The following is a 23926-nucleotide window of genomic DNA, read 5'->3' as shown; positions in this document are numbered from 1 at the left end:
ACTGTACAGTACTTATCACACGTTTAGCACAATAGACATCCTTATTACAGTAGAAAATTAAAAACGACAATAAAATGCTGATGTTTATACTGACATCCAATAAAAAAAGTCAAACAAAATGTTAGGATATATAGTTAAAATCATAGAACTTAAGGGTTATGTTAAAATTGTATAGACTGCCAAACATTTAGAATATTGGGTAGAATTTCTTAGAACTATATTTTTTAAAAGATATTGCCACTCTGCAATCTTTCCAGAGAAGAGCAATGCAGCCATGGCTTAAGAGAATACCCTACCTTGGAAAACCCATTAAAAATTCAAAGAAAATGACTAGCAAAACTAAACTTTCAGTAAATACCCAAAACATTAATCAAAGAGTACAGGAACCTTTTCATTTTTTTTTATTATGCCTGTTATCTCTCCTATATATACAAATCTTACAATGACATTCGTCTAAAGAACCTGATGAACGCACATCTTCTACAAACAGTATTCCCTTGCTAATGTTTTATATGGGATATTCACGGAAGGAAAGAAAAATGAACAGTCAGTATAGGTTTTCAATTTGGATGCTGTATTGCAAAAAAGCCGCGGAAGATATTGCTTTAAAGATGAAATGCTGGAGCAGATAACTGAAAATATAAACAAGTGACTTCAATTAACTGTACTCGGGTACTATTGCAAGGTATGGATACCTCAATGACTTGCAATTTAAGCAGAACACTACTAAAATCAGCTCTTTACAGATAACCTCAGTATGCCTTCTGAATAACTGCAAAAGTTATAAGTTATAAGTTCTGCATTCATTGTTTATGGTTACAATTCATCAGAAGGACTGTTCATAAAAAATCTGCCACATACATACACTTCATTATTCCAACACAAAATAAACATACCAAAAAGAAGAAGCTTACAAATATAGCTTGATTTTCCAATTTAAAAAATCTAAACCAGTTCAGTGTTATCTACATGATGAACTAAAAATCCAACATAATTGCTAGCTATAAAAAATAACACTGAAGTTGTACAGTATCTGCTGGTTTTAGTCTAGACAGAACTCCTAAAAACAATGCACATGAAAATCACAATAAGCAGCATATCATTTATTTCAATGCTTTCTGGATTATAGGTACAGTGTCCACGCAGCACATTTTACAAAAAATTAAGGGCATGGATTTCTGATCAGCAAAATGATTTGTTTCTCGAACTACACTTAAATGCCTAACCTAATTTGAATATATTAAATCCTTAGAAAGTGACAAGATTTCTGACATGACTGAACACAGCAGAGTCCTGCACTCATATTTCCAGTTTTTGCTACAAATAATTATGAAGGCAACACAATTACCTAGGCTTTTAAGAGAATCCTTTATATAAAAACAAAAAAGATGAAAAAATTGTAACCTAAAAACTTAAGAAAAGACCTTATCCTGATAGATGAAAACTGTACATACCTGTTCAGTACCAATTAGCTACAAGAGAAGAGATCGATGTGATCTCACTACTGCAGGTCCTCAATCTGTACAATTTATAAATCAGAAGACATTCCACTGGCCCAGCATGCTAAGCTTTAACCATTAACAGGTTCAGAGAATAACAGTAGTTACCAATTAAACAGACCTATTTAAAACAAAGGGTTTTACGATCTATAATTTCAATTTCTCTTATTTTAAACAAAATATGAAATCTATAGAAAAAATTTTATATTAACATTACGTTGGCGATATCAAAACCTTATTTCCAGTCTGTCCCTAAGAGTTTGAATATAATGTTACAGTTGGTAGAAATTGCACTTAGCAAATATTTAAAGAAACATGTTTCATAACTTTCCATGATCTTCTGTTTTATTCTTGCGGGCATGTTTGTATTTATCGACGTATGCCTTCACCAGATTTGCCACCTTGGCAGAATTGACTTCTCCACTCTTGCTATGACAAATCTGAAAGGAAAAGAAACACTTAACAGAATATCATCTCTTACGCTAACTTCTAACCATGCAAACCTATGCAAAATGCTATTTTTATCTACAGTATGTTAAACACTTTTTTCCCCATGTTTGCTGCACACCTATCCCACTAAATCCGTCTTTACTTACTTTATCCACTGCTTTGCGTACAATCTCTTTGTATTCATCCTTGGTGATGTCCTTGTTTTGGTAATATGGTTTAATTGCCAGCTTAACTTCTTGTATAGCTCTTTCCTGAATTTGCAGCTTCTGGAGATAAATGAACACAAGCATATTAGTTTACCATTCAAATCTGAATCATTAAATGCATGGCAACAGAAATACTAAATGCAGTACATTTTTAATCTACCACTATTAATTGCCATAAAACATCCACCTGCTTCATCTGCACTGAAATGCAATTTTAGTTTATTGCATACTAGATAAAGAGAAATAGGTTTTATTGCCGACTTCTGCAAAATGCAATTAAACTGGCATTAATCACTGTGTACATAACACGGTTTAGAAAGTGGATTACACATTTGTACTTCTCACTAGATTCCAGTTTGAATCTGGAGAAGGTTTTGACAGTATGTTGCGTTCATATTTATTTTTACTATAAAAGTTTGAAACTACAAACACAAATTTGTGTAACTGATATAACATACAATTCACTGTCAATCATGTACCTACTGTACTACTGTCTTTTGTATTAAAATAATTCAATGAAGATAGAACATAATCTTAATTTACCTTTTAAATAACAGATCAAAATCTCTCCATTCAGTTGTTTAAAATTAGGATACCAGCACTACTCATCTCATACAGCTTTCCACAAAATTATTAGGTGGATAATACTGACGACTAATAACAGCTAACACAAATTGAATCAGTGCTTGACAACAGTGACACGATATCACAATGTACTTTAAATACCTGTGCACTAGAATATAAACTCAAAAATATTTACCTGAAATGATCGCTGTTGTCGGATTTACATATTTCTAAAAAATGTCACAAAACTCTGCTATTTTCAGGAATTTATGCTATCAAAGAGATGTTATTCTAATGCTTCATCAAGTTAGAAACTGGGATTAATTTAACTCATGACTGTATACAATCACTACAGTATCTCCATGCCCCATTTCATTTATTGTCCCCAAGAAGTAAAATGCTTCAGATCCTATTGTGTTATCCAGTTAAAATGCAAACAACACCAAACATCTTTAAATCATGAGTCAATGGTTTCACAAAAGCTCATAATTACTCAATTGTTTGTGTACAGAGAAAGGAAAAAAGTACAATGAATTTCTCTGGAAACATTTTTGTATACAAATTGAAATCCCTGCTTTGTTTCAGCCTACAATTAAATATACATATAGTCACAAAGGTGAAACATGCCTTTTCTTTCTTTGAACTGTCAGCATTGACTTCAACTCTGATGGTTTCTTTACTCGAAATGGATTTTCCAGCCGCGCTGCTCTGGGTGGTGGACGATGGAAGAATGATGCTAGGTGGTCCCTGAACTGCACTTCCTGGGACTTTGGTTGGATTGGGCAGGAGAGGGGCGCTGAACTTGTTACCCCCCTGGGCACTGGTCACTGCCTGCTCAAGATGGAAACAAGATCAGCAAACATATCCAGTTCATCATTTTAAAAATAAAGCTATATTTGGAAAAATGTCAGGTTCACATTTTAATATCTACACCCTACTCAATTGAATTGATAATATGTCTTAATCCACTACACTACTGCTTAAAACAGTTAAGTTCAAAATATTCAATAGTACAAAATCACACAAAAAAACAAAAAACAAAATAACCAATGGCATTTTACATAATGTGCATTAAGGGAGATCACTCAGTCACACTTGTGGTTTTAAACCACAACAAATCATTTAAGCAACCAGCATCTGCAGCAACACACGATTCAGTTTGTGAAACTGGTCCGTAAACAGTTGTTGGGGTATATATTATTAAACATCTATTAATTTATCTATAGTACAGCATCAGTCTGGACAATTCAAGTAGAAAGCATCAGTTTAAAAATTAACAAAATTGCATAAAACATCCCTAATGATCTAGCAACCAATCATTTCAGACTAAAATGCAAGTTCTGAGAGTTGGGACACCAAACTTTTTAGCATGTGTATTTGAAGGATGTATGAACAAATAAGCTTGAGAGTGGGAAACAACATATACTGGCACAATCCTTTGAAACCAAGTGTTGAAATACTGTGAAGGAAAACCTGGATGTAATCTCTGAAAGTATATTTTCACAAGCATGTCCAAGTGTATTTACCTTTTCAAGACAAGATCACATCTGCCCAACTCTAAGTGGGAAGGTTAAACCAAGAGACTGAAAAACCTTTTCTAACACTGTCTGCAATTGTGTCGCTCTCCGAGAACATTCAACTCTCCTCAATTCCTTGAGTGTACAATAAGGTTAAAAAAGTCAACAGAGCCACTGAACTCAGTAGGATAACCGCTGATAGCAAGGACTGCGCCATGCCAGCTCACCTGAGGCTGTTTGCTGTCCAACTGCGGGGCCAAAAAGCTAGCCTGCTGTGTAGGTGGAGGAGGGGGTGGGGGTGGGGGTAGACCCTGAGACCCAGGAGCTGGCACCTGCATGAGGGGCACTGCAGAGTGGATGTGCACTGGTAACTGGTGGGACATGTTGAATGGGGCAGGCTGGATGTTCATTGCAGGTGTGGGCACGCCCATAGGGAACTGCAGGATGTTCACAGGCTGTGGGTTAATAGGCTGTGGATTGACTGGCTGCGGGATTACATTCATTTGGTGATGCATCACATTAACAGGAAGCTGCTGGCAGTCACCGGGCTGACTGTTCTGTTCGTTGACAGTTGCATCTAAAAAGACAAAAAAAATACTGTAATTAAAATGTTTTGCAAATATAATTTCATTCTGCAGTACCAATGAAGAATTAGAGTGCATTCTTCACTTCGGCACTACAGTTTAGAATAAAGTAGGCAGCTGCATTACTAGTTAACGTTTCCCAGTTTTTCAGCATCAATTGTTCTAGACGTTTTTTTATTATACAAAGGAACATGTAATATTTTGTATAATAAAAAAATGTCTAGAACAATCGATGCTGAAAAACCATGAAACATTTACTATCCCTTCTGAACTCTGGGGGGGGGGAGTATTCATTAACCTCACCAACTGTTTTATCATGATCAATTTTGTTGACCTATATTAAACATAAAAATTTAATTGACCATATAAGTCCACATGTGAACATGGACAATGTAGCCTTGATACTAATACTAGTTTTGACTCAGTTTACAAACCACCTGATGATGACTAGTTGTAACCATATAAGCACCGATTGTACCACAGCATTTTTTTCCAGATGCATCTGATGATTTGTCCATTTTCCCCCAAAACATCCTCTCTGTAAAGGATTAGTGCTGTAAAGGGTGGAAAATTTTGGCTAACTCTGCCCCTCTGTAGAATTAATCTGAATTCCACTAACTGCTTCTCTGCTGCTGCCTTGGCATCTGTTGTCCTAACTTGGGACATCACTCGCATACTGACTTAAACTGCTTGCTTGCATTGACACCAGTAATTTTCCATCACTTTTAAAGAAGCTATGCAACATGACTGTCATATTACTTATCCTAGAGTTTTTATTAAGGATATTAATGTTGTGATATTTATTATGAATAAACACCTATGACCTCTATACTACATATTCTACTCAAGAATACTACATATTCTACTCAAGGGGACATATTCTACTGTTACTAGTGGAATTTTGATCTATGCTGTTATACTTTTTCTTAATTATCTAAATTTTTCAAGTTCACGGATTTGTTAATAGACGCTTAATCAGTGTTTAAATGCATTTGCAGATCACAGTTTAAGTCTGTTCAGTTTAGTAATATTCTTGATTTCAGTGATTTGCTGAAATCAAGAGGCAAAGAAAGAATTACAAAATGGCAAATAAAATTTGATATTGACAAAGGCAAAGTGATCCACATAGGCTGCAAGAACACACATTATATGTATTTTGTGGGTGATACAGAGCTGTAGGACTCCCTAGAAAAGAAAGTGATCTTAATGTTTATGTAGACTTAGCTATGTTCTCATCAATATAATGTGGGAAGCAGAAAAATGTAGTTTCACCCAAAAAGTTGTGGTATCTCGAGTAGCTTCCTAACAATGTGATTGGGGCACAAGCTCCTGTCTTTTAAAATGGTGGAAGTGCATTATTAACTTAGCTATTAAACTACTGTTCACACAAAACCACCTGTTTCAGAAACATTGTGTTAATTTTCAGATAGTTGGCATCATACTAAACCTTCGATACAAATCACTAGGTCCCTTTCAGACATGGTGTTGTTTAAATTGAAATTCCAGGAGAGTCATATTTCAGGATAATTCCTGGACTACTGAAGATTTAAAAGCAAGATCTTAATTAAGTTTCATAGGACATGCTTCTGTCTATTGAGCAATTTCTAGGAATTCAGAATGTAATTATAGGTGGTTATATTTAATATGTTCTGAAATAGGTTATAAAATTCCAACATGTAATGAAAATTAGAAGCTACTTATTTAATTTATAAACTTTTATAGAGCATGTTAAGAAAACATTCTACTACTAACGGACAGTTCAATATTTAAATAAACCCCCTGTAACAAAAAGTATAAGTCAGTACTGTTCAGAAATAGTTCTCAAGGCAACACTGCTTTAAAATATCTATTTTTGACATTTCTTTCAAAGTGTAAACCGTCAAGTCCTACCTTGCCCAGGTGTCTCCTCCTCTTGTTTCATCCACCCCCCCTGTGAGCCTGAAGAGTTCCTCCCCTTCCTGGAGTAGTAATTCTGCACATCGGCTGGCAGAGTTCTACGCACAGCCCAGCTGGAAGCAGAGGACCAGCCAGAACGATCCACGGGAGGTTCGGCTACAAAATCCTGATCGCCCTTCCGTCTATTGTGACGGTTTTCATTGAACCGACTGTAAGAGTCATTCCCTGAATTGTTAGAGATCCCTGAGAAAGAATTTCTTGGTTGCCAGCGGTTTTCTATTGGTTCCGCCTGTCCAAAACCTCCCCTGAAGCCACCACCACGCCCAGATCCCCCACCACGCCCACGATCCGATTTCCAACCCCCTGGGCTAAAACTGCGATTCCAGGAGTCTCCTGCACCATCATTCTTATTTTCATCCCATCGAGATTCATTAAGAACTCCAGTGTCACGGCCTCTCAACTCCAAGTCAGACTTTACTTTTTCTTTTACCCAGTCTGGATTTTCTGTCCTGCCTCTTTCTGGAGGGATTTCAGCATAGCCTCCACTGTCAGGCTCATTAGATTCTTTGCCTAAGAAATCACTTTGCTTTTCCTGATCACTTCTTCTCTGTCGGTCATTTCCCCTAGAGCTCCTCCAGCTATCATTGGACCACCTGTCCCTTCTCCAAGGGGAATGACCACCCCTCTCGGTCCTCTCTGAGGACGAACCTCTACCATATGTTCTGGACCGAGATCTGCTTCTAGACCGTCTTCTCCCTCTTCTTTCTCTCTCACGGCTACGGTCTCTCCTATGACTATCACTTTCTCTGTCCCTGCTGCGTGTTCTGGACCTTCGCCTAGTAGGTGGGGTTGCGTCACGCTCTCTAGACCTAGATCTTGATCTTCTTCTCTCCTTTTTGGAATCTCTTTTAGGAGACCAGGTTGTAGAAGGAGAGTGAAAACGTGATTTGCGCTGCCTCCCTTCCTTTTTCTCTGGTTCCTTCTGTTCTGTTGTGGAACTCTCTGTGGTCTCATCTGGAGTTCTCTGTTCCATTTTCTTGTCATTTTCAGAAGCTTGGCTGTCAGACACAAGACGTACTGCTGTAGAAGAGGCATGTTCAGTTTTGTTCTCTTCAGTTTTCAGCTCACTAAGTTCACTATTAGGAGAGTCACATTCCATTGGTACCATCTCATTATTATCTTCAGCGAAAGACACTCCGTTTTTACATTCACTACTGTCCACAGATTCTGTAACCTGAGGATCAATATGGAAATGTTCACATCCCTGTAAAGATTTCCCTTCCACATCCAATTCCTCCTGAGATTTCTTGGGAATGGCTCTGTTTGGTTGATCAGCTTTTGATTCATTGTCTACAGTTTCTTTACTTTCTTTATCAGAATGATGAAATTCTTCTAAATCATCTGAACACGCTTTAGGGTCTGTGTGCTCACTTGACTCATTTACAGGCTGAGGTGATATGCATTTTTCAGATGACCATTCTTTTGCTTCTGACTCTGAACTAACACCATGGCCTATAGCTTCCATGTCATCCATGTTAATGTCCACAGGTGAGTAAGGCCGTTCACTGCTAAAGGACATAGAATCTTCTTTTTCTGAAGCACTTTCAGCCCTTACTTCTTCATATTTTTCTAAAGAGCTTAAAGGAGGATCACAGCAAACTGAATCTGCTTTATCTTCCACATTTTCTCCTTCTAGTGTTAAAGACTTCTGGCTGCAAGGTGAGACTGCTGAATCTTTAAAAACCTCTTCATCGGAAGACAGAAGAAAGCGATTAGGTTGGACAGCTGGATCTTCATCCTGCTTCTCCTTCACAGTTAATGGGGGAAGGTCATCATTATTTTGAGACGTTGACTCTTCCTCATCAGAACTGTCATCTTTTCTTTTGTCATTTATCATCATCTCAGCTGAGGATCTGGTATTATTGTCTTCATGTTCAGAAATGTGACCGGATGTTTCTGTGTAATTATCTTCCGGACTTGAATGCTGACTGGAATCATCCATTTGTGTGTTTGGATTTTGATCACCATCTGACAGTAGCAAATCTGAGCATTCAGCTGCCTCTTTCTCTTCTTCCTCTTCCACCTGCTGTTGTTCAACATCACTCCCCTCTGGACTACTCGTGGGTTTATTAGAGGTGTTTCTAGTGGCTCTACCTTTTCTTTTCACTGGACGCTTTTCTTTAGCCGCCTGCTTAGACTTCCTCTTTGCCGCTTGCCTCTCTGGCTTTTTGGAGATGCTGCTGGCTTTTGCAGAAGTATTTGTAACAGACGAATCAGAATCCGAGTGGTTAGACTGTGATGAACTTGGATCCTGTACAGGGGATGATTCGTCTGTTCTGCTGTTGCGGGTCGACCTTCTTCTTGTGGTGGAGGACTCACTTTTGTTCTTTGAACTCTTCGGGCCAGAAGCACGTGAAGAACTCTTCTTTTCTTCTCCCTTGGAACAAGTGACAGCACACTCTTTGCCAACGAATACTGGAATGAAATAAAAGAAAAGAAAATCAAAGGCATTATCGAGTCAGGGTAGTTGTAAACATCATCAGCTATGTAAACATCATTAAAATATTTTAAAATTATGGGTGTTTAAAAAATACCAGCTCAAATTCATAGGATTAGCTTACTTCATCATTAACACTAGTTTCTTTCGTTAACATTGAATATAACATAATACAACCCATTAATTGTACAGCCACAGCAATCTAATTAAATGGTTGGTTTAATTGGAAACAAGGATTTTAGTTTGCTTGGAAGCTATGAAGTAGTGTTAGGGAAACAAACCAGTTTCCTTATAAACTGGAAGCAAAATCACGACAATCTGCCACATTTACAAAAAAAAAAAGATGTTTTGATTGCTAATGTTTTGATTTAGTATAAATTAAAAATGCATATTTAGGCAGAAAACGTGAATAGTTTTTTGAGTTGTGAACCTAATCTGTACCATATGATAAGCACAAATGCAAGATGAGTTTAATGCAAAAACACACTACAAATACATGCAGTAATAGCAGTTTCCTTTTACGATCTGCAGAAAAGTGCATATTAATCCCACTGAGTACACATTTTCTTGGATATAACTGCACCAAAATACATGGTCTTGAGAACAATCAGTGCAAACAATTAGTTTTTTTTTCATCTTTTTTTTGCAGATGTTTTATTATAACTGCTGATTAGGTCAGTGATCTAAGGGTATCATTTTTTTTTTACAATTACACATTACAACCCACGATGGATATACAGTATATACTATCATACAATGCTACCAGTAGATTAAAAAAAGGAAAAAAAAAACAAATTAGATTTTTCAGAAACTCACTGAAATGTCCGGCTGCAAAAGGATTCGTTGGAGAGGTAGAGTCTGGTAATAATGATCTCAAGGGAAATAAACCATTTAGCATTTCAGAAGGATCAGAGCACTGCCTGTAAGACAGAAATAAAAGAAAATACTAAATTGGTTGAAGCTGAAAGCTGGCATTCTGTCACTATACTGTTAGATCAGTTTGTGTAAGGCCTGTGCAAGATACTGAAATATTATTTGTAGAATTCTCTGAGCACTTAGTTTCATAGTGAATTATTTTAATAGAAATCAAAATTCTCCAAAAAAAATTCTGTGTGCTTCAGATGTTAAATGTAATTTACTGTCCAAGTTGTAACCACAACTTCAATGTTCACAACTTCAAAGAAAAAGCACTAAGTAATGCTAAACTGCATTCACTTTTTTGAAAAATGCCCCCAAATCAAAAACGTGTGCTTACACCCAATTCAGTTTTCGGAATGTTTTGAAAGCTTTTTACTTTGAAACTTGCTGACGCACCCTCAACAGAATTCGGATACTTGTCTCCAAACTATGCTGAAGATGAATTTTTAGGAACAGAAACAGTTCCATGTCCGAGAGGGTGGAATTGACGGCGTGCGGAGCTCACCGAACTAGTCCGTCGGCGGGCATTGCAGTAGAGACAGGCAGCCAGGGCCGCTCACACGTTTCCAGCCTGCAGCGCTTCTGTCGTAACAGAGGCTCTCCTTCGTACATGTCCAGGAAGTCTGCACTGCAAAACATTTTCAGTGGACAGTAAAGTCAGCCCAAAGCTCAGAAAGCAGTGATATATTTTATATTTTGCATATTTATTCCACATACAGTTCCTTATTCAAATACTTTTTTTAAAATTTAGATCTTGAAAGATTCCCTGGAATTTACATCTTTTCTGAAATTTCCTGAAGAACTATAATGTAATTCAAAAGCTAAACAATTTCTGGGCAACATTAACATGATTAAATGGTGTTAAACCTAATATGTTGCATGGATTAATAGAGTTAAAATCAGCAAAAACCTCTGACTTCATAAGCAACATATAAAGTGACAATATCAAGGATCAGTGAGAAGCTCCATTTTATAACCATGTGAAGATGGGAGAGTAACATTTTTAGAAAAGGTAGGCAATCATACAGGTAAAAAAACTTTTTTATATAAAGGAAGGGGTTTAGATGTGTACTAACCAGCTTTCAGAAACTGAGATACACGATCCACTAAGCTGGCCACCCGAAAGGGATTTAGAAGAGAAATCATTTTTAACAAGCTGTTGAGAACAGGTCCCTCTGTTGACCTATTAGAAAATGAAAAGAAAACCTAAATTGGGTCTCTGAAAAACAAGCATAAAACCTGGACCTCCTGAAAGAAGTAAAATGTTTGAGAACATTCATGTTAAAACTTCTATACAGTTAGAATGAATAATGTATCCACTGTGTAATGCTGAAAAGAGAAGAAAGAAAACAACGTTTCGGCTATGGAGTTTTCTTTGGGTGTGACACGGGTGTAAGAACTGACACCCGGAGAAGGCTCCACAGCCGAAACGTCGTTTCCCCTTTCTTCTCTTTTCAGCATGGAATAAACCTTTACTTGAACCTTTGTAGACTACATATGCTGACACAGCTACCCACCTGAACTACTTCTACATTGTGTAATTCCCAACAACATTGTGGATACAATAGGCATCTTAGTACCCTGTGGTCTTTCAGTCTTGAAATGCAAAAATGATTATCATGAAGTGTTTTACCAAACTGATTGTATACTGTGCATTCATGCAGAGTCAACAACTATAGTACTATGAAAGCTGCCAGGACCTTCCTCTACTTTAACCAGCTCTGCTAAAATATCATAAAATATCAATTAAACACTCTGATAAAGGTACATCTGGCTTATATCATGCACAGTTCATATGATCTATGGCAAAATGTGAGAACTGAGTACTGTCATATTAAACTTTCTAAAATATGAGCACAACTGCAGAGAAACACAGATGAGGGAGAAAGGGTGTGAGCATCACGCAGTGTGTTGTAGAGTCATTTACATGACTGACACCATGAGCTAGGGAGCAGTGGGGCAGATGAAGTAATTTCAACATCTGTGTTAAGAGCTCACTGCAAGACTAGGTGAACAACAAGGTAAAAACCCAAAGTTTAATGTGGCAAAGAAAAGCATTTTCACTAGATTAAAATGTTTTTAACGTTTGTCTACAATTAATAAAAATATACAAGCTAAACATCACTATCTATTGAGCACTTTTTGAGCATTTTCTGTATTTGAAACCAGCCAAATATTTCTTCGCTGTAAGAACTGACAATGCAAATGCTGCCCATCAATTCATTTGGATGATGCATGTTGCTTAACATGGATTTCAAAGTTAATTTCAAGTTTAGAATAAAGCCTTAATCAGGGTTCCACAGGTTGAATACATTGCCAGTAAACCCAAGCCTGTTTCTGTTTAGAGTGACACAGAGCACCATCTTTTTGACGCTAGTTTCTTGGTGATGGTTACCAAATGGTAATACACACCTACTGTTTTTTAAATAATCAAAAACGATAAGATAAGATGTATACCACTGTGAATATCCAAGATATTAGATAATCAGGAGTAGAGCTGGGATAAACAGTTTAAGATGACAGATATAAAGCAACTATCCCACTTGTATAACTCAAAATTAGCATAATAAGATTATTGTTACTTTCAAAAGATTAGTTTTGCTCATAAAGATTTGTATTTTACTACAGAAATGTAAGGGATTTTAGATTTATAAATTGAGAGAATCTACTGGGACCCATGGCTTGTAATTTGCAACACTGCATTTTTGATATATTGAAACTGCCAAGTAATAGTGCATAAAATGTTACATTGTAGCACCCACACTTCCCAAATCTAGGTATAGAGCTACTTCTAATTTATTATAAAAAAATATAAGAAACTATGCCACTTTCTAAAGCAATAACTGATTAATTTAAACTGCATGCAAATTGAAATGTACAGGTTGAATGCTAAGAAATACTTTGCTTTACTTGGCTTCATTTTCTGACACTTAATTTTGCCATTGTGATGGATCTCATTTTCAAAATGTATTTTCAATGTAATGTTTTCTTGTATAACTAACTCAAGCAGTGAAGAGTCATGTACAGTATATTAAAACCAAGGTCCGCAGCAGGATCAAAACTAGCATCTCAGGACAGAAGGAATCAGAGCAGATAACTTCCATTCATTTTTGCTATAGATCTCTCAGTAGTAATCTTCTACTTTTTGTCTCGGCATCTGATCATTCTGCAGTTGATCACAGAACACTCTGAGAAAGTATCTGAGTAGAAGAATATCACAGTGTTTGTCCACTACCAATTGGTGACTGAACTGATGACCAAGTGAACATAAAGCTTACAAATGAGATGAGGTCATTTGGCCAAAAACAGTGAAATAATTATGTAGTGAGATTAAATAAAACACTGAAAAAATAATTTATATAACCTTAAATTATTTACCATAACGCATTTATCTGAAATGAAACTATGGCAGGGTATGTTAGCCAAAGTTTAGGAGTTTGTTCAGAATATACTGCCTTCAAACTTGGTCACAGGTTCGTCAATTTCTGCAAAAACTCCATACATTTAAATAAAGCCACCTTTCACAAGGTGGAATTTATTGATATAAGGCAAGTTTCTACTTCCTGCTCAAACATTTGAGCGTTTTAATGGCAATCTTCATAAAAACATTTACATGAAGTAAAGTACCAGTCAAAAGTTTGAGGATAGTCACTTAATATTTAATTACATATGTGCACTTATAATCTTAAGTGAGGTAAGATGCTAGTTAACTGTTAGAACATCTAAAAAAGAATTTTCAACTTCTTTTAGTGTTCCAACACCATTTCTGACTAACCTGGGCTTCAGACTGAAATCCACTTGCTTTGGGTGTTACTTTTATTGAAAATGAAAAATTAACATTTTCAATGCAGTTCACTTAAGATAAGTACTCAAAGTTTAAGCACTCAAACTTTTGACTGGTACTGTATATGTGGGGTCAAGCTGGGTCACTAACTTAAGCTACACTCCACTTTTTTACAATTAAATTTCTAGCCATTTTATGTTACAAAAGACATATCTTACTGGATGCTATACAAAAAACTGCTGGATCTGAGATTCAGAGTGATCTGGAAACAAATGCATGAATATTGTTGTAGTCAGGAGATATATATATTTGAGCCTTATTCAGGAAGTCAGGAAAAACTAACAGTTGCAGCTATTTGCAGTGTAACCCATTCATGTCTTGAAGTGAATGTGAAGTCCTGTGATTCTGTACAGATACTGCTTAGAGCACTTGTGTTTTGCAATGCAGTTCCACGAGAAACTGCAACAGAAGCCTACTACTGCCGTATCCTGAAGACGTGCCTGCACTTTTTGTAAAAAAGTAAATACAGAAACTTAAGTTTATTCCATATTACTACTGTGTGATTTCTCTCTCAATTTCCATAAACTACCAAAGAAATACGTGGAAGTGCATTTATAAGTGAGAAGAGGCAGCACTTCTTTACACAAAGGACTGTGGGAGTATGAACAAGCTACCCAGCCATGTTGTTCCTTCACGAAATGGAAGAAACAGATGAGATACTTGGATCAATAAGGCATGACCTGTCCAACAGGTTAAATGAGCCAAATGGTCACCTTGCAGTTGTAGACATACAGATGCAGCCATTCAAAGTGCGCGGTACAGACACCGCAGTACAGATACCGCAGGTATGATGACACGCGATACCGCAGTGCGTGATTGGTTGACCGACAGGGGCACTCGTGGTCCGTTGGTCTGTCGTAGAAAGACTTACTGTAAACGTCTTTACTGTGCCCGTTGTAGATATTGAATTTTACCACTGAAGGGAAATCTTAGTAGCTGAGCATAAAAAGAATAGGAGCATACTGTAACGCGTGTGAAGGCCATAAACGATATTAATTTTGGAACGTAAACATACAGTATATGGCTGGTCTTGGTACTTTAAAGAAAAAAATACACACCAGTATTCCATTTCTCCCTAAACATTGTAAGCTTCGAAGTCTTTAACTAACGTGATACCGGAGTCAACAAGCTTACTTTTAGAATTTGATTAAAAGGGAATATAATATGGAATCGCGTATCTAAAGAATTTAATAACGGTATGATTATATCCGTGTACTGCGGCAGAGCTATGTAGGGCTGTTTCGCCTGCCTGATCATGCGAGCTCTCTTGTAGCCTACTGGTCTAGGTGCGTGACTACCAACTGGCAGGTTGTGTGTGCGAATCCAGCTGGTGCTGGACTTTTCATTTTTATTTATTTATTTTTTAATCGCGTAACATAAAAATATTACCGTATGCAAACTGTACTGTATACAGTATGTATATGTATATTTAATGTCTTAACTGTGCCCGTTTAATTGAATTAAAAAAAATTATTTAACACGAACATTAAGCTGTTTACATCTTCCGCCTGAGAACAGTCACCCGTTGCTACCCAACGCAGAATGGTGATTGGCTGACACTATCTGACACCCCTCTGATTGGAGAAAAAAGACGTGCTGGTTTGCTATACCAGGAAGAGGATTTCTTTCTATTCAAAACGTGTATTTTAAAAGTTTAAGAAGTAAAAACCTTACAGCGTACACAGATTTCTAAACTGATCAGGATCGTTATCTTTGTCTTATGCATAATAATGTTCACCGCTCTGTCCAGCAAATTAATAATAAACTTTATTTTATATAGCTTTTTAAACAAATAAGTAATTAGATTGCTCATAAACCTAATCACTTGCTTTTTCTTTTTATTTAGGCTCAGATTTCAACTATAGATCGTATTATTAATAACCATAATAACAACCAACCAACAAAAACAACCATATAAACATAATGGTGGTGCTGGACCTTCCAGTTTTATTTATTTTTTAATCGCGTAACATAAACATATTACCGTATGCAAACTGTACTGTATACAATATGTATATTTAATGTCTTAACTGTGCCCGTTTAAGTATTGAATATTCATATCTAATTTTACCACTGAAGGGAAATCTTAACATAAACATACAGTATATGGCTGGTCTCGGTACTTTAAAGAAAAAAATACACACCGGTATTCCATTTCTCCCTAAACATTGTAAGCTTCGAAGTCTTTAACTAACGTGATACCGGAGTCAACAAGCATACTTTTAGAATTTGATTAAAAGGGAATATAATATGGAATCACGTATCTCAAGAAATTAATAAAGATATAATTATATTCATGTTGCAAAAGAACTGCAACGGACATAAAAACTCCCTTGCATGGTTTCATTACGACCAGAATCGGTCTTGAGATATTTTTAACTTGATTTACAGTATTTGAGAGGTATGTCTTAACACCGATACTACAGTGCTTAAGTACTGCTTACGTATATGTTTCTAGGTTTATATTATGCATTTCATACGGTCAAATTACTTTTGAGCAATAAGAAGCGCGAAACGGTATGCGTTTTACTTTCGCTTTGTGCTGGGACCCGTGGATTGATTAGAGATATCAAGTACATACAAGTCATTTTTTAAATGTTGTAGTTCGTCTTGAAAAAATGTTACGAGTACATCATCTATCAACAATTACACAGGTTCTGTTTCCATATTGCGGATTTTGGTTACGTAATACTATTTTCTAGATTTCACGTTGTGAATATGATGGGATGTCTGATGGGATGTTTCTAAAAATCCATCCTCTGTAAAACGTCTTCTCTAGTTGTCCTGCATATGTATTCGCTAATGAAGCTGTGTGTTCTGAGCCTAGATCTCTACATTTCTGTATGAACCAGCTTAGAGGGCTAAAGACAACTTGTGTTTAAATTGAGTGTAAGGCAATTTATGCTTCTAAAGTCATGGTCAGCATTTATCTTTGTACTGTGCTGTAAACTTGTTCTGTGCCAAGTCACATTATTTTATAGCGTTTTTAAAGCGTTATCAAATACGGTGTTACTGTAGTTTACTGAGTCCCATGTCACATGGTCTGTGATTGAAACCTGTAAAACCGGTTTAATTCGTCACAGCCAGCACTCTTCAGGTGTGAGGGTCTTCTGCTCAGAATGAAACGCTAAAATGTTTGTGTATATTCTAATGGTAGTGGGGGCGGGGTGTGTGGGAACAGGTTTGGTTGAAACATTTTCTCTGAAAGCATTTTCTTCGCAGTTTAACCGATCTTGTTACAGCATGTTACAGTTTACTATTATTAACCATATTAATTTTAAGTGCTTAATGTAAAATCTTGTAAAAATATATTTTCATTGTTCAAATATACATTAAGTCTGACTATCATATAATAAGTTAAATACAAAACTAAAGAAAAAATAGGGTTAAATATAATTCAAAATATTTTGCTAACAATGTTAACTGTTTATGAATAATAAAATGTATTAACTAAGGAGTAGGATGGCACAGTTGTTAGTATGTTTTTTTTTTTTAACCCAATCTCCGGGAAACCATTAGTACGATGGTGAATCGGAGATTCTCAACCCTTGCTGCGTACGACTGGAAAAGAATTCGTGATCGGATCAACGAAATGCTTCGAAGGAGGAGGCGGTCTTTTCCTCTTGTCTAACAGTCTGTCCACAAACAAAACATTCCTGTTAGACAAGAGGAATTGAAAAAAAAAACAATGTTGTCAATGAAAACCGGTGTGTGTGTCTCTCCCTGCTGGATGTCCCTCTCACAAACTGCTGAATGAATAAAATACTTTTATTGAAAACGAGTTTGCGATTGTCTGGTCTTTAAATTCTGGAGATACGCGATTCCATATTATATTCCCTTTTAATCAAATTCTAAAAGTATGCTTGTTGACTCCGGTATCACGTTAGTTAAAGACTTCGAAGCTTACAATGTTTAGGGAGAAATGGAATACCGGTGTGTATTTTTCCTTGTGATATTTTAAGCTCTAGTTGAATGATAGGTGTCGCATTTTAAATCATTTTCGTAGCTAGAAATTATGAAACGCCCTGTTAAAAGCAAGGAAGTTTTTATGCCCCGTTGAAGTAAAACAAAATGCCTGACAAAGTATGGCTTGGACAGATTCCAAGTGCTTGTACAAATGTGCTAAAGAAATTATACTTTGAGTATACAGCTTGTCCAAAGTCATCCATTATTAATACTATTAGTAATATCTTCAGTAAAGGCTTTGATGCATAAATATTTCTGATAAAGGTAGGTTGTGTACTTTTGTCCAACTGAGCAATCTTGCTTTCATAAAATATACCAACATTTTAATGACTGATGATTAACATGCTGTAATACACAGTTCAAAATTAAAGGCTCAAATGCTGTACATGAGAGGTTAAGCTCCCCCTGGCGGTTTTACAAGGCGACGCCGGATAGTTAGTCACGTGACACACGTGAAACGCGTGATACCGCGTGATACTGTGACACGCCCACCGGGGTATGCCGCGAAATACCTCACCCATTTTGAATGGCTGCATCTGTACTTAGGTTAACATTTGCAAAAACGTTGTTTTAAAAAAATTTTTAGTTAGAAAGGAAAGAAAATATAGGTAAAATGTAAAAAGTGAATTACTGCTTTTATTAAATACAGTGCACATACTCTACCAGAATTCTAGTAACTTTATTTACATCTGAGCAGTGAAAGAAAATGTGGGGAAAAAACTTAATCTGCTTTTATACATAAGCATGTGTACTGGAAACAGCACAAACCTTTTTCTTCCTCACAGCTGTAGTGTTCTTTCTGTACTTGTGGCCGATAAACGAATTACCTGTAATACAGTACATAGAAATGTTATGATGCTTATGTGGATGAAACTGGAAAAGAAGATGTTCTGAAAAATGGCCAACACTAACTCTGCTGATGGAAAGCTAGGCTAAGGAAGGCTTTTAAAACCAGAAGTTTAAGATAAAAAAATTTGACTGCACACAAAAAACACTAACCTAAACAAATTGCATCATGTAATTTAAACATGATATCCTAGCTCTCTTAATGAGCAAGTGATACTGTTCAGTAGTCACACACATTCTTTCTCTTGTGTGAGAAACAGAGGAATGTGCAACAAAAAAAAAATCTACAACACTCTTCTAAAATTGTGAAGCGTGTAACACCTAAAGGTCTAGATTGAGAAGAAACCCTTCTCTTCGTATTTACTGTGACTTAATTTCAAATGTCTTTTATTCTGAACCATGCCTATTGTGGTACACCATTTTAAACTTTTTTTACAGCCAAGTTATTTAACCATTTAAATATTTCTCCACAATGCTGAATGACCGTAGCCTGTATTTCTTCTATGATTAACATTTCACAACTCATATTTCATTTCAGCTAACATATTTTAAACAAGACTAGAACAGTACTAATAGTATTGACAGCAACGACAGCAATTCCAATCGAGAGTTATCCCAAGTTACGTATTAAATAATGTCTACCAGGGAATAGTTCTGTGCTGTTTCACAGCCCTGAAATAGTGTTGTCTCTTTTCATTGCAAGCTTTTTATCTTACAGATCCTGTATTTTTTAAACATCTATACAATCAGTTGAAGCTGAATGTGACTGATTTAAAAAAATGTGATTAATTGTCAGTACATTTAAGGTCAGTAGAAAAGGCTGATTGAATACGTTCATGTATGGCAAATATTTGTTCACATTGCATTTTGGAGTATGTTACCCTGACAGGGTCTTTGTCAGAGGAGTGGAATATAATAAAGGTGTCCTCAGCTCCTCTCCCCAAGGGCAGCTCCCCACAAGTTTATTTGACCCTGTTGCACATCTGGACAAAGGCCCAGAATACTACAATTATACAAACCATTAGCTCATCTAGGCAATTAAAAGCTTGTATTTAATAAAAATGAGATCTCATGGACCCAAGGCCAAACATATCAGGGCTGTCTTTAACCTCAGAAAAAAACATTTTAATGTGATTTAAAATAGCATTATTAGTGCAATTCAAAATAGCTTTTAAATCTGATTGAAGTTTGTCCTCTTAAGCTTTTGATAGAAAAGACATCATTAAGTCACATTTAACGTTCCTGCATTGTTTTACAAAATGACTAACATGCTGTAACAGCGCTGTAAATTCATAACATCCACTTCGCTGCTACACATTTTAATCTTACAGCGAAAGTTAAGACTTTAAAACCGAAATTCTTAAGAGTATTTCTTCAGCACCAAAATATTCTTATACCTTTAAGAAAACAACATGTGAAAAAAGTTCTAACTTTCATTTGAAAAAGTTCTGGAGAAAAAAAAACTTACACTTTCTATTAAGATCTTCATTTATTTTGGGAAGTAATGTCCTTTCAGGTTTCTTTGCAATACTCCTCCTCCTGAAACAAAAAATATATACTCAAAAGTGTATGATTTTTTACAATATAGTTATTGTGATAATGCACAAAATGCACAATTGTCCCGCGAACAGTGCCATACAGCCGTGCAGGCTGAAAGGTGTTCCCCCACCTTGATGTGCAGCTGCATTGTGACATGTAGTCTTTCCTTTTTTCTTTCTCCTTGTTGTAGCAACACAATGGCAGCTCTACTTCTCTCACTTTTTTCTTCACGGGAATCTGAAAGCCACATTAGATAAGCTTTAAACCTTCTAAGGACATCAAAGATCACATTAAAGATAAGCAGCACAGATTTCCTATAAATTACACATTCTTTGATAGTATTCAGCCAATAAACCTGTGCACACCCACCACCCCACTAAACACCAAAAAATAATACGGAAATGTTCAAAGTGTCATTTCTTTTATGCAACCAAACATGATGGCCTTTGACCTTTTGAGATTTTCATTACAGAAAACACTCCAATAACCTCTTAAGTTTCTTTTAGAATCACTGAGGCTGAAGAGACTGGAGCTCAATAATGAGTAATGAAGACTGATTAATTGTTACAAACAAAAACATTAATGGCTAAGGAAGCCTACAGGTGTTCTTTACATTGAAAAGCTGCTACAAACACTCCTTGCTTTAATTCAAGGTTTTGTTCACAAGCTGAGAGTAAATGTGATTAAATGGGTAAAGGGTACAGTTTCTGTAACACAATACATCTTTCAATCCTGGAAAAATGCATTGGGAAAAAAAGTACAAACTACATTTGCTTGCATCCACAATTTAGCTGAACAAATCATTCTAAGGACAATTAGTGATATATTTTAAGTTCAGCTTCTTCCCATAACTAAGATACTCCACAGATCGGTAGGAGAATGCTACCTCAAACTGAAATGAACTGCATATTGTATCAAATTCATTTTTATTTATGAAACATTTCATAATCCAACTGCATGAAAAGCCATATATGCAGTACTGTTTGATCTGCTCAGGGATGCAAAGATTTTAGTGAATCTAGAGACCATAAGGAAGAGTAAACAACATTCTCTCACTGAAGTATTACGTAGGTAGTTTGGAAACGTTTTAACATTACTGTTTATACAGTCATACAACCATCATACATAAATATTTTGAAGACTACAATATGAAACCAAACATAAGCACTAACCTTTATGCATCCTAGGATGGCATCTTGTTTGAAAATGGCGTGGAAAGGCTTCCTGTCTACAGGGCAGGATGGAACTGTCTGCAAAGCAGATTACTTCATTTGCAAAGTCCAAACTCAAAACACTTAACAATAAAAAAATTAAGGGCCAAGATTTTCTGCATTTTATTTTCTGTAAAATCACTTTTCTCCCTTGAAATCAGTTAAAGATGTGTAGGAATTTAAGACAAAAACAGCAATTTATTAGTTAGGTAAGAAATTCAAAGTGTATAGGAATTAAATGGATTGCAATTCTGTGAAAACTTTTTTGTTCACTAAATTTGTTAAGAACTGAAGATTACAACATATGCAATTTCGTATAGCCACCATATACATTTACAAAATGTAATACACATATATATAGTATGTTTACGGTGTGGTAGAAAACACATCCCATTAACATTTTATTAAGGTTTAACATATTTAGACACATTTAACCTTCACATAGTCCTAATAGCAGATAGAACTATCCTCGTCTGACAATACAAAAATTCTGCTGTCATTAAAAAAAATTCTCCAGCATCTTTGTGTGAAAAATTAAGTGCATCCCTTGATTTAGCAACTTATAACTTTAACTTAATAAATATTATCTTGTGGCGCTGCCTTTAGCAGCAATAACTTCAATTAAACCTTTCCTGTAAAAGTTGAGCAGGATCACTTCCATTCTGCCTCACTCTTCCTGAACTGCTTTATCTCTGTGATGTTGGAGGGCTTTCTTGTATGCACAGCTCTCTTTAGGTCCCAACACATCATCTCAATGGGGTTTAGATTTGGACTTGGCAATTCCAAAATCCTGAATTTCTTCTCTTTGAGCTATCCAGTTGTAGATTTTCTTGTGTGATTTGGATCATTCTTCTGTCACAAAATCCTCTTTTGGTTCAGCTTCAGCTGTGAGAAAATTTCTCACATTTTTTCTAGAATATTCTGGTATACTATGGAAATCTTGGAAGACTCAATAATGGCAAGGCACCTAGGTCCTGGGGCAGCACAGCAGGCCCAAAATACCACCCTTATTCACGGATGGTATGAGGTTCCTCTGGTCAAAGGCAGTGTTTGGTTTTCACCTAACGTGACGTTTGTGGCCAAACAACTCCACTTTCGACTCAGCCATCCAGAGCACATTCTTTCAGAAGTCTTGTTTTTTATTCAAGTGCTGTTTTGCAAACTTAAGTCTTGTGGCAATGCTAATAAGGGTTGATTCCTGGCTGTTCTTCTATGAAAGCCATTATTATTCAATCTTTTCCTAATGGTGGAATCATGAACTCTGACATTTACCAAAGTGAGAGAGGCCAGCTGATTAATGCATGTAATCTCAAGAGTTCTTTGAGACTTCAAGGAGCACCACAGGTCCAGTACTTGGAAGATAATTTAGTAGAATGACCACCCTGTTAGATTAGCAACAATCTTACATTTCCTACCACGGAATGATGGGACTTCAAATTGTTTGGAAATAGTTTTATAACCCTCCCTGGACTGATGAGCTGAAACAATTCTTTCTATAAGACTGTCACAGATTTCTTTTGATCTGGGCATGATGTGTGGTTGAGTGCTTAAGACTAAACAGACAAAGTTTCTGATTACAGGTAGACTCACTCCAATGATCAACTAATTATTTACACATCCTTTGGTGCACCTGATTCTACATGCCCCCCTTTTCAATGTGGTGGAATTAAGGGTACACTTACCTTTTCACAAAAAGATACTGGATGCTAGGTTACTTTTTTTAATTAATAATGACAAAGTAGAATTGATGTGTGTTATCAAATGAGGTTAAATTTACCCATTATTAGGACTTGGTTAGGAGTAGGCAAAGATAAAAGTTTGTTAAACCAGTAAATCTTAAGGGTGTGTACTTTTTCACCACACTGAATATCATACATGTCTAGTGACAGGTAAAGGACACTTACTTCAGCCCACTTTAGGATGCAGGTCAGGCAAAACACATGACAGCAGCTTTCAGGGACAGCCAGTTCTTGTCGTAAGAAGAGGTTAAGACAGATGGGGCACCGATCTGCTTCATCAGTCTCTGCAACAGCAGACTCATTGTCATCCTCTCTGTTCTTTTCTCCTGTTGGAACAATGTTCATATTGAACATTTCTAGACTTGTTTACTGAGCATAATCTCACAGTGAAGTATTACCTTTCTCAGTGAACCAGTGAGACAAAATTGTACACTGTAGCTGAAGAGTGTACAAGGTCATCAAAAACAAACTCTCAATGATCCTTACTTCTGTAATTGCAGGTGGACTGAGAATACCATAATTTCAATGCTACTTATAAAATCTACAATAGCATTGAGCCCCAGAGCTGACTAGTTTTCCCAATCCTCTACACACTGACACCAACTGCTTGGGAAAAAACTATTCGATGATATTTATAAAAACTGAAGAGT

The 23926-nt window shown here is 36.3% G+C and overlaps 1 protein-coding gene across 1 annotated transcript in view; it reads right to left on the bottom strand.

Moving 5' to 3' along the window:
• Positions 1-384: 384 nt before the first annotated feature.
• scaf11 (SR-related CTD-associated factor 11) overlaps positions 385-23926 on the bottom strand; it is a 36380-nt gene continuing 12838 nt past the window's right edge. The window contains exons 3-15 of the mRNA XM_088644784.1: positions 23442-23602; positions 21499-21576; positions 20457-20563; positions 20256-20326; positions 18710-18768; positions 11208-11314; positions 10637-10759; positions 10030-10133; positions 6711-9191; positions 4464-4813; positions 3347-3550; positions 2096-2215; positions 385-1939 (exon numbers count right to left, since the gene is read on the bottom strand). Coding sequence (XP_088500910.1) covers positions 1820-1939; positions 2096-2215; positions 3347-3550; positions 4464-4813; positions 6711-9191; positions 10030-10133; positions 10637-10759; positions 11208-11314; positions 18710-18768; positions 20256-20326; positions 20457-20563; positions 21499-21576; positions 23442-23602 — 4085 coding nt within the window. The 3' untranslated portion in view covers positions 385-1819. The remainder of the gene's footprint in view (positions 1940-2095; positions 2216-3346; positions 3551-4463; positions 4814-6710; positions 9192-10029; positions 10134-10636; positions 10760-11207; positions 11315-18709; positions 18769-20255; positions 20327-20456; positions 20564-21498; positions 21577-23441; positions 23603-23926) is intronic.

The sequence above is a fragment of the Lepisosteus platostomus genome, chromosome 9 (genome assembly GCF_059453375.1).
Source record: "Lepisosteus platostomus isolate fLepPlt1 chromosome 9, fLepPlt1.hap1, whole genome shotgun sequence".
NCBI lineage: Eukaryota > Metazoa > Chordata > Actinopteri > Semionotiformes > Lepisosteidae > Lepisosteus > Lepisosteus platostomus.
The sequence above is the reverse complement of the archived record's forward strand: the minus strand, read 5'-3'. Positions and strand labels throughout refer to the sequence as shown.